The sequence below is a fragment of the Enhydra lutris genome, unplaced genomic scaffold (assembly GCF_002288905.1).
Source record: "Enhydra lutris kenyoni isolate GAN:26980312 unplaced genomic scaffold, ASM228890v2 scaffoldscaffold39, whole genome shotgun sequence".
NCBI lineage: Eukaryota > Metazoa > Chordata > Mammalia > Carnivora > Mustelidae > Enhydra > Enhydra lutris.
The window spans coordinates 14450280-14462719 of NW_019154123.1; the positions used below are offsets into that span (position 1 = coordinate 14450280).

Below are 12440 nucleotides of genomic sequence, written 5' to 3' on the forward strand. Positions count from 1 at the left end.
GGGAAGCAGGCTCCCTGTTGAGCAGAGAGCCCAACACTACACGGGGCTCAATCCCAGGACCCTGAGATAATGACCTGAGCTGAAGGCAGAGGCTCCCACTGAGCCACCCAGACACCCCACAGAGGTTCAGTTTTCCCGAACCCAAGGTGCTTACAGTGATTTTGGTAACACCTGAATGTGCCTATTGCATTGGTCAGGGCTTCCAGGTACAGGTAAAAGCAGCCACTGTCTGAGGTTTAAGAAGAAGGGGATTTGTTCCAGAAAACAGAGAGCTCACGGCAGCAGCAGGAGGGCTGGGGAGCAGGCTAATGGCTAAATTTCCAAGAGCATCAGCCAGAACCAGGCCCCTGGAGTAGCTTGCTGCCTCTTCAGCCAGGCCGTGCTGTTTCCTCTGATCCCTGTGCTAACAAAAGGGATACCCTGTGCCTGACCTGTTCCTTTACTCAGCTCACATCCACGGCAAAGTTTCTGGTGGGTGCAGCTGACTGGCGGAATCTAGGTCATACCCTGATACCCCAGCTCAAGGGAGGTAGGAGATGCGGGGTTTGTTTGCTTATCGGTTTTTGTGCATTTTTCTCTATCTGGGAAAGGCAGGACCCACAGTCCAGGAGTCTGTTGCAATGTAGGAGGCTGTCTAAAGATGCAGGGCAGCCACAAATGACAGGTTTCTGCTATGATAATGTCTCATGAAAATAACAGCAGGCAAATTGTGCAAACTGTTTGCCTTCTACTATTAAAACTGTGTAGCAAAAAGATGGGATAAAAATAACAAAATCATTAATGCTGATTGTCTCTGTGGTGAATTGTGGGTAATATTTTCCTTTTGTTTAAAAAATTTTATATAAAGATACTATATTTCCTTGAAAATTAGAAAAAATGAGAGCTCTTCATTTAAGAAAGGAAGATTACCATAACTGCCACCTTGCTAAATGAATGAAAACTCTATTTAAAAGTCCTGAGCAGATTTAAGTTAACTACACTGGAACTAAAATATAAAGCAATCCATAAATCAATTAATTAATCAATCCATCCCCCCCTCAAAAAATAAAGTCTGGAGCAGATTTAATAATCTCTCCTTGTTAAACAGGTGAATTCTGAATCAAAAAAAGCGAACAACAAATAATAAACTACCGTCACCTGGGGGCGCCTGGGTGGCTCAGTGGGTTAAGCCGCTGCCTTCGGCTCAGTTCATGATCTCAGGGTCCTGGGATCGAGTCCCACATCGGGCTCTCTGCTCAGCAGGGAGCCTGCTTCCCTTTCTCTCTCTCTGCCTGCCTCTCTGCCTACTTGTGATCTTTCTCTGTCAAATAAATAAATAAAATCTTTAAAAAAAAAAAAAACTACCGTCACCTAAGACGAGGTTGAAATCTGTTTCCTTTGGCTCCATCCCCAGTGGGTGCAGTAGCTGCTGCTCACATTAGAGAGTCACAACATCTTAAATGAGGGGAACCTCAGATATCATTTACCCCTACTTCATAGCATTCATCTCAATTTGAAGTTTTCAAGAATATATGTATTTTCACACACTCATATACATTTATCTATTTGTTTAATAATTTGTCTTGCCCAGTAGACACAGGGCAGGGCCTACAAGTCCCCAGCGCCTGCTGCACCATAGACACACAGTAGGTGCTTACAGTATACAGAGTCATTGATGGTTAAATCACAAGGGAAAGGATCACAGCTCGTCATCTCTAGACTAACTGCAGAGATTAACAGCATTACCAGCCGACTATCCCTCAATGGGGAGCATTTGAAAGAATAAGGGGACATTTGAGAAAAAATAACTCCTTAGTTAACATCTTAAAAAGGTAGTCTGCCTCATACATGTCTTGAGTGACTGAATTTTCAGGGAATGAAATTACCAATAGTTATCCCGGATTTCCAAAGTCATTCTCCAAAGTTTATCAGTTTGCTACTGATTCTAGGAAGAAAGAAGAATGCCACTTGGGAAAAAGAACAGAAAGTTTATAAAATGAGTGAGTTTGCAGGGATGCCTATTTCTTGTTTGTTGGTTTTTGGTTTTTGCCACTGTCATAAAGTTTCTCGCAAGCAGTTGAGGTTCTGATAAAATAAATACCTGTCATGTTATTTGAGAGTCACTGAGCAGGTGACAAGTTGTCCTTGATTTGGTAAGTTTCCATGCTATCTTCAACTGATATTGATCTCATATTAAGTGATATGCAATGAGAGTTTCCTCTGTCAGTTCAGTGACACAGTTTTATGTAAGGAAGGTAGACTCTATCTGCGTCAGCTAGAGATGATGATATTAGATATCACCTGTCTTAATAACCCTACCTTTGTCTGCTGCGCTGTGGGCAAATGAGATTTTATGCTTTATCATTGAGCTGCCAGACAGGACTCAGGTAACTATATGTAAAATCTCACACTCTGTTGCACAACAGTTGATGTTTATGAGGAAAAATAAGTATCTTCAAGCTTTTGATAGCATTTGTTCCTTCACAGCAAGAGAATATTGCAAGTTTGCACAAGGCTTTATATTGTCATGCTTAACCACTGACTTTTACAACTGCATGTTAGCTGGGTACAGTAAATTACTGGAAAAGCACTATGAAGATGTCACTGAGCTTTACCTGCTGTGTGGTAATCTTCAGAAGTTACAGAAAAACATAGCCACCGATGTCATTTCAAGCTCCTTTTACTACACTAACCGCCGGAGGTGCCACTCTTAATAACATGAGGTCATTTTTAACCAAATTCTTGATGGCACAGTCTTCTCATAGAAAATGTTACCAAGCAAGCATTTCTCTAGAATCCACTTCATGATCAATTAGGGGCCGATAATGTGTTCGCTAGCTAACAAAACCAACCTGAAAGCGCCACCAGGGGAAGGAAACTGAATGTTTCAACTTTCTAAATTGCAGTCCTAATTAAAGAGTCCTGTAAATGGCAGGGCAGAACCTGTGGGGCTCCTGGGGCAGGGCCATCCTCCCTAATGCAGCCAGGGCCTGCCATGCTTGTCTTTTGGGGGTGGATGTGTTCATACTGGGAAGACCATGAAGAACATTTAAAATGAGTAAAATGTTATAAAGGACTCAAGTTTTAGGAAAACTGATTTCCCAATAAGGGCCGTCTTGAAATAGAAGGTTCTCATGATGAGATTTTAGAGAATGGACACTTAATGCCAAGCTTTTATTGGTCAAGAAAAAATGTCAGATGTCATCCAACACCTGACAGGAATCAGTTAAAATAAGGACACTTTCGGGGCACCTGGGTGGCTCAGTGGGTTGAAGTCTCTGCATTCAGCTCAGGTCATGATCCCAGGGTCCTGGGATCGAGCCCTGCATCGGGCTTTCTGCTCAGCGGGGAGCCTGCTTCCCTTCCTCTCTCTCTGCCTGCCTCTCTGCCTACCTTGTGATCTCTGTCTATTAAATAAATAAATTTTTAAAATAATGACACTTTCTAAGTTTTCCTACATAGTGTCTCAGCTTCTAGGACAGATGGTCTAACCTAGAATTTTTATGAAATGTTTGCCACTGAGGAATGGATTGGATAAAAACTACAGGATACAGTGTTAACTGTAATATCTAAGTTTCTAGGCCAGGAGTCTGAACAAAGAAACAGGCTCTATCTCTGGTATTGCCTGAGGAAATTTCTTCTACAGTAAAACAACTAGGGAAAAGTCTTATTTGAATCATTGAAAAGTTCATAGGATAATTATGTTTTTAAGGATGACAGGAGATCTCCTATCCAAATGGATAGGAGACATCCCATCATGACATCCACATGACATCCAGTGTGATTGGGGCTAATACTTGGGTAAACAGAGCAAACAATTTTAAGTGAAATGACATAAAGAAAGCATTTATATCAACTTAAAATATATCATTGTACATTTTTCCCCATTTTTTGATGCACAACCAACATCTAGTATTTTCTAATTAGAGGTCCCTTCATCTTCTTTGCATAAACTACCTCCAATATACATTGTTTTCCAGGTTTACCTTCTTTAAAATGAAATGAAAATTTAGCAATCTGAATTCAAAATACTAAATTTTTACATTTTTAACCCAACTTTTTAGCACTATCTTGTCAATTATTATCAGCAATTTTTTTTTTTTTGCAACTTGTCACACTCAAGTTTTTTTTGGCAAACACTTAACTCAGTTTTCCTTGCAAAGATGACACTCATACTCATTCTTCATCAGTTTGTCGCATCTAAGTCACAGATTTACTGTAAGAAGCACAACTGGCATAATTAAGTTCAGGAATAAGCACAATAACTCAGGTAAGCACACATCTCACCTAGAGGGACAGAAGTTAATGGATGTGCTGGAGAGCACCTACTAGGCACAAGCACTCCCTATGGCAAATGCAACAATCAGCATCTGTTAGAAAGAACTGGAGAACTCTGGTTCATCCATGATTTGGTTGAAGGGCCTTTAATTAAGACTGTTTCTACTATAAATACATTTTCATTAATATGCATAGGTTGTAACTCTTAAAGAACATCTTTGCAAAATGTTTTCTAGTATGGGTTCTGCAGAACTTGCCTTAATGAATAGCTAACATTCACTTATAATCAGCAGACTCTGTCTGCACACATAATTGGTGCTCTAAAGTGCTTTCTCCCAGCAATCTAGTTTGCACTTGGTACTATAATTGGTTTGTTCATCAGACTATTTTTTCTCAGATGGGAAGAGATAGTGTTTTGGTCCACTCCTCATTGAGTTATCACAGTTTTAAAATTAATAATTTGGAGATTTAATGAGCTCTTTTTCCATTTATACATGCTTGAGATCCTAAATTCCTCTCTATCAGTGTTTTTAGATTTTTTTTCTTGTCCTAAATACCAATAGCAATAAAGTATGCTATGCCAAGGATAGTTTAAAAAAGAAACTAAATAGATAATGGCCCTATTGATATTAAGTTGTTAGATTTGGAAAATTTTAGAGCTGAGAGAGAGAAGCACACACCCACACAGAGGCAAAGAGAGACACAGAGGCAGAGAGAGAGAAGGACATGGGTAAAGACAGAAAGACACAGAGACAGCGCTGATAGATTAATAAATACATATATATAGAAAGAGAGACAAAAAAAAGAAAGAAACAGAAATAGATACCAAGATAGGAATAGATATAGAAAAGCAGAGGAAAACAGATAAGGTGAGAGATAGAAAGAGACAGAGTCTCACAGAGAGACAGAAAGAGACAGATGAAAGCAGAGACGCTATGTGAAAGACAAAGGGGAGCTGAGACATCTACAGAGACAGAGGAGGAGGAGCCCCCTCAGCAATGTTGCTCAAAATTAGCTCAGACTCTGCCCTGTTTGACCAAATCTGTGGAGGTACAGGTATGTCAGTGACCAGGATAGGCAAGCAGGTTCAGGGACCACTAGGCGACAGTGTCATAACAGACAATACCAAACCTACATGTAGGTCATGGCCTGGACATTAGTTAGGTGGCCCTGGACCGCTTGTTCATAGCTGTTATTTTTTAACTTTAAATGTATTTAAATTTTTATTTTTGTTTGTTTGTTTGGCTGCAGAAAGGTACTGAAGGAAATCTCTGTTGGAGATCTTAATCCAAATGAGACTGTGCAGGCCAATTTGGAGGCTCAGCTCCTTTCCAAGCTGGACCACCCCGCTATTGTCAAGTTCCATGCGAGCTTTGTGGAGCACGATAATTTCTGCATTATCACAGAGTACTGTGAGGTGAGACTCTCCTCTTTTGGAATTCTCAGCAAGAATCTATTTCATAGTATATAGCTGTCTGTAAAGAGATATCTCTTAAGTTCAGTGATCAAATCATAGGTTGAGGGGTTTGGGTGAAATAGGTGATAGGGATTAAGGATATTGTGATGAGCACTGAGTATTGTATGGAAGTGTTGAATCACTATATTGTACACCTGAAACTAGTACTATACTCTATGTTAACTAATTGGTATTTAAATAAAAACTTTTTAAGATTTTTTTTAAAAGATTTTATTTATGTATTTATTTATTTGACAGACAGAGATCACAAGCAGGTCGGGGGGGGGCGGGGAAAGCAGGCTCCCTGCCGAGCAGAGAGCCTGATGTGGGGCTTGATGCCAGGACTCTGAGACCATGACCCGAGCCGAAGGCAGAGGCTCTAACCCACTGAGCCACCCAGGCGCCCCTATAAAAACTTTTTTAAAAAAGATAAAAACCCACAAGCTGACCTATAAAGACCTGGGGTATGGTGTCTTGCAGCTAAGAATGATGATCTCTAGGTAATTGACAGACTCACTTCCAATGAAGTAATAGTTGTTACGGGACAGTGCTTCTTGGAGAGGGAGTAATTTAGGGAAGGATTACCCAAACCTTTTACAATGGTCCAATACTTAGATGGACATTTAAATGCTGTAACAGGCCTGGACAGAGCTGAAGTCCCTCTCTTGACTTTCAGGTTCTAGACCTATTCCTCATTTTCCCCAGTGGAAATTTGAAAATGGAAATATGGCTCATTTTCTTCATGAAAATCTTTCTTCACATTTATCATTTTGTGATTTATGGCTTCATGTATTTGCAGTTTTCCCTGCCACTCCATGTTCTCTGCAAGTAATAGCTGTGCATTTTACTGAGCCCCAACTGAGTCTGAACCTGCTTGGAAAGGTAGGGGACGGGGAAACTGACAAGGTGCAGCTGTACTGTCAATCTGTATGTTGGCTCCTGAGAGGCTAGGTAGAAGGGAGCTAGAAGGGCTGGGTCAGGCAGAGAGAACATGAAGATGACTTTGCTCAAAAAGTATCTCCCAGAGCATTCTGGAAGCTAGTCTTAGCCAAATGTACCTTGGGGGAGTTTGGTGCTTGTCATACTTTAGAGTGAATTTAGTCAGCTCATCACCTGGGTGTTACTGGGGCCTGAAAGAAAAGATGCTGGAAAGAAGGAAGATGATTGTTAGAATGGAAGGCAGGCCTGTTTGGTCAGAAACTTTGGACACCCAGAGGGTGCTGTGTGTTTGAGACACAGAAAAGAAGAGGCAGAAGAAACTTGGAAAGAGCAGGGATAGCAACAAAAGTCAGCCTTGCCTGCTTGACACATTAGCTAGTGTATTAACCAATATAAAGCCGAAAGCCCAGTTAAAGCATCTGCAAGTTTGAGATATTCCAAGTCTCAGCTATTTCCGGGCAGGTCAGCCTCCTCGGCTCAGCATTGCCAGGTGTTACCTTGTCCATTCCTCTGCTTGGAGGAAAGTGAGAGGGAAAGAGGAGGGTGGGAGAACCACTGCATTTGGGTGTCTACTTCTCCTTCAGCCAGTGGACTGCTAAGAAAAACAAAATGATGAGTTGTGCAGAGCTGTGATAATGAACAGCTATTCTGGCATGTATGTCCTGAATCCGTGCAAAACTATAGGTATTTCCGTGTGTAGCTACAGTATGATCCATCTGCTATAATTTAATCATTTCTCTTCCTTTTGCCCTTCAGTTAATCAACTGTTTTATTTGGTAGACAACTGACTCCTACTGCTTGTGACTAATACTATTACCTCGTGCTGCTTTTGGCACATTAGACTTTCCAAAGATTCTCTCCTGGTCTTACTATTTTTCATTGTGGTCAGTACTATGCAATAGAGTTTTCTGTGATAATGGAAATGTTCTCTATTTGTGTTGTCCAATACAATAGTCAGGACTCCCACATGACTCTTTTGCACTTGACAACGTGTGGTTTGTGTGATCAAGGCTCTGGATGTTAAATTTTATTTAATTTTAATATATTTAAATTCAAATAACCATGTATGGCTACCAGCTACCTAGAAGCTCACCTAGAGCGTCTAGGTGATAAGCTAGAACTTTCTTTCCCTGTCTTATTTTTAAAAATTTTTAACTTTAATCTAATTTTAATCTACCAGAAAACTTATAAGAATAACACAATGAACTGTTCATCCAGATTTGCCAATTGTTATAATTTTCCCACATCTGCTTTATCATTCTATTTATTCATCTGTATGTATTTTTTTCCTGAACCGTTTGAAAGGGGGTTGCAGACAGGATGCCTCTTTGTTCTAAATACTACTGCTGTATTTCCTGAGGCTGAGGACACTGTTTTATATAGCCATGGTACAATGGTCAAAATCAGAAAATTAACATTGAAACAATATTGGTGGGATGCCTGGGTGACTCAGTAGGCTAAGCATCTGCCTTCAGCTCAGGTCATGATCTCAGGGTCCTGGGATGGAGTTTCAGATCAGGCTTCTTGCTCAGCAGGGAACCTGCTTCCCCATTTCCCTCTGCCTGCTGCTCTCCCTGCTTGTGCTCTCTCTCTCTGACAAATAAATAAACAAAATCTTTATTTCATTTTTTTTAAAGCAGCAGCAATGCTGGTATTTAATCCAGGGGCTTGTTAAAATGTGATCCCAGGCCAGCAGCATCACTATTACCTGGGCACTCCACCCCGGCCATACTGAATCCGAAATTCTGGAGGTGGGGTCCAGCAATCTGTGTTTTGACAAGTCCACCAGGCAAGTCCAAAACACATCTAAGTTTGAGACCCGCCCCCCATCTAATCCATAATCCATCTTCAAATGTAGCCCACTTGTCCCATTTATGTTCTTAGAAAGGACGTTTCTGTATGTTTTTTCTCGCACAGGATCCACTCTAGGATCATCTGCATTAATTTTCAAATTCTAGTGGTTTCCAAGGGCTGAGCTATTCTCTCAAGAGGGGCGTTGCCATGGTGACGACTGCAGGCAGGGCCTGGGAACTGCCCTGGGGCTTCCAGGGCTTCAAGCTGCTGAGCTGTAAGGCTGTCACTTCCCAGACTCCCAAGAAATGACGTGTGCGGATCACTAGTTCTTGTTAACAGAGATATTTCTCACCCTCAGACCCAAATTTGCCCTTAACTTGCACAAGCTTGGCTTCATCCTCTTATTGAGCTCTTATCTTTATTGAGGTAAAATAATATTGGAAATAGCATATGGCCAAACTTGCACTTCATAGGAAAATGCCATCACCATTTAAATAGCTGGTCTTTTTATCTCCAAGTTTGCTCTGTAATTTAATCTGAGACCTTGCAAGACTGAAATATATAGATTCATTTGTGAGACTGCTACATCCACCTCTCAACCCTTTGGCACATTTTATCAGATTATGAGTGTGAAAAGCAAATAACTGAACTCTCACAACTTCTTGTCAAGATCTAACCAAATCTTTGATGGGGAGTAGTTCCAAAACTACCAGAATAGGAGAGTATTTCAAATACTGGTGTCTTCTCTTTGACCCCCTCCTCACAGCCCAAGGTTAAATGGAACTACTTCCTGTTTTCTGTCCATACCGCACAGTTTCACACCTCTTCATCTGTACTTGGACCATTCCCTTTTAGAATATCCTTCTTCAAATCCTAATCATCCTCCCCGGCCCAGCAGAAATGCCACCTTTTTTTTACAAAGACTCCCATAATCACCTGGCTGGAAGTCTCTCCCCACCTGGCCCCCCTACCCTAACCACATAGTATTTTATGCCTCTTGGCACTCAGCACTTTATACATAGTAGAAACCATCTCAAACTTTCAATGTGGGATTGATTTTTTTCTGATTCATTTTTTGTCACATGGACCCACAGAGTGAGCCAGAAGGAAATTAGTATTCAGAATTTTTTTTTCTCACAAATTATTTATCACTTGCTTCCCGCTGCTTCCCACCACATTTCTGTCAAACACTAATGGTAAAAGATAAAACAATGGATCCTTCTACCTGTTTTATATGTCAAAAGCATTTTGTCCTGTCTTATTTTGCTGACTGTCTAACAATGTTCTGCACTAGAGACCTGTGAGATACTACCTGAAGGTTTCCCTTTGGGTGAGGGCAGAACATCCCCAGAAACCTGGTTATTCACTTAGTAGGTGCAGTAGAGGATAGGTGAGATCACATATCTTCAGTAGAGAGAGAGCATATGACTGTTCACCAAAAGCAGGAACGGTTGGACTTGTCTAATTTCTACTTAGTGATATTGACATAACTAAACAACTAAACAAAAATTTATCAGTATAACGGTAGTGCTCAACCTTGGCTGTACATTAGAATTGCCAGAAGGTTTTAAAAAATCACAAGACCTGAGGCCCATCTCCAGAAAGCCTGATTTAACTAACCTGGATTTTTATCTAGACATCAGGAGTTCTGAATGCTCTCCAGTGACTTGAATATGTAGCCAGGGCTGTGAACTACATAAGAAGGGGAATGGTTAGTGTACAAATAGGAAAATAGAGTCGTAAAGGAAAGCTTTGTCAGTGTTTATGGAGCACTGAGCAAATATGAGGCCCAGACCTGAGAACTGGGAGGTACGGCTCTGATGATGGGTTAGGTTTTATCTTTAGGGACCTCGCTTGGTGTTATTATTCATGAAAATTGCCTGGTCTATTCTCCTTGCTCCATGTGCAACTTCTGATTACAATGCAGCTCTCTACTTAGGCCTCTTCTAAAAGGAAAAAATCTTCTGGCTAAACTGACAAGAGCTCCCTCTTGTCTTGGCAGTTGTAGTTCTCAATGCATATGAATAAATTGACATTCTAGATTATTTATTGGTTCCCTAAGAATTTCAAGTTCACAAAGGCAGCAGTAATCAAAGGTCTTTCCAGAAGCCATTATGATCCCCAACTCTGTGTCAGATACAATTTAGGAAGTATGTTACAACAGAGATAATATGATAATATTTCTTTAATGAACCTGTCTGATAGAATAAATAAATCATTTAATAACAATGGCAAAAATACAAGGGGGGTGTGGTAGGGGTCAAGGGAATGGGGTGGTTAAAGTGCTGTGGGAGCTAAGAGTCAAGAGAAATGACTTTGGACTGCAGGAACCATGGAGGAGCTGGCATTATATTTGAACTTGAAGTATGGGAAGGATTTGGTCAAGGGAGATGGGGCAAGGACATTTGAGTTAAAGGGAATAATGTGATAAAACGCTAAGAAGTAGAAAAACATGGACCATGATGTAAGAATTTAATACTCCACCTTTAATTGTAATGCATTTGAAGTTAAACATGTTTCCTAATGTTAATAACTTCTATAGCCTCTGTATGGTTATCAAAACCAGAATATTAATATTTTACCAGTTTCCTTCCTAGTGTCTGTCTGTTCCAGGGCCAAATCTGGGATCCTACAATGCCTATAATTGTTGTATCTCCTTAGTCTTTCTGATCTGTTACAGTTTCCCTTTCCAGCCTTTTGTTTTGTTTCGTTTTAAATGACCTTGATACTTTTGATGAGTACTAGTAAGTTATTTTGTAGAAGACCTCTCAGTTTGAATTTGTCTAATGTTTTCTCATGATTAGATTGAGGTTATATATTCTGGGCAAGACTACCACAGAAGTGATGTGGTGTCCTTCTCAGTATATCGTATTAAGAGGGGACATGATGTTAGTACATCTTATTACTGGTGATGTTAACTTTGATTATTTGATTGAAGTTTTGTCTGCTGAATTTCTCCACTGTGAAGTTCTCCACTGTAAAGTTACTATTTCCTTTTTTTGTAGTGGGTAATACTACAAAAAAAGTGGGTAGTATCTTGGGAAAGATACTTTGAGACTATGCTGATAATCCTGTTTTTCCTCAAACTTCCACCCACTGATTTTAGCATCTTCCAGTGAAGGTTGCCTGGAGCTCTTTTTACTCTGATGTTTTCCTAATGGTAATTATGTATTTCCTTCATTCTTTCTACATTTACTAATTGGAATTCTCTTATAAGAAATAGCTGTTCTACTGTTCCTTTTCCACTTATGTATTTATTCAATTATTTATATTATCATGAACTCACGAATATTTATTTTATTCTATGGGTTATAACCCAATACTCATTATTTTGTTGTTCAGACTCTTCCAGCTTTAGCTACTGGGGCTCCTTCATGTTGGCTCCTGTGTCTTCTTAATATGGCTTCATCCCTTTTCAAGGAGAAGTAGATTCTTATATATTATTCTATTTTATAGATGAGGAAACAGGACCCCAGGTGGAGTAATTTTCTGGCAATCACATGGCTGGAATATTGAATTTTGTTCAGGGTAGAAGCAGGACGAGGGGTATTAGGAAAACTGCTCGTTTTTTCTTTCTACTTGGATTGCTCTGATTCCTTCCTTAATATTTAATAGAGTCAACTAAATAGTTCATGTAATTATCTACCTGTACATGGACATGAATTAGAAGAGACTGACCGTTTTATTGCTCATACCAACAATGTTAACTAAACGTGTTTCAAATTGTGGCCCAGAACACAAATTTCTGCATAGCCACACTAGTCAAGCCTATGTGAATTATAGAAAAATAGAAAATATATTAAATGGAAACTCTCAGTTATAGGATAAACAAATTCTGGGAATCAAGAACATAGTTCCGGGGACAGTGACGTAGTTAACAGTAGTGTACTGTATACCTGAAATTTGCCAAGAGAGTAGATCTCAAGTGCTCTCATCACCAAAAAGAAGAAGAAGAAGAAGAAGAAGAAGAAGAAGAAGAAGAAGAAGAAGAAGA

General features: G+C 40.0%; 1 protein-coding gene across 2 annotated transcripts in view; it reads left to right on the forward strand.

Annotated features, from left to right (window-relative positions):
- Nucleotides 1-12440, forward strand: part of LOC111155059 (NIMA related kinase 11) — a 241177-nt gene that overhangs the window by 37383 nt on the left and 191354 nt on the right. For both annotated transcript variants that reach the window (XM_022515086.1, XM_022515087.1), the window contains one exon: nt 5509-5674. In XM_022515086.1, the coding sequence (XP_022370794.1) occupies nt 5509-5674 (166 nt within the window). The remainder of the gene's footprint in view (nt 1-5508; nt 5675-12440) is intronic.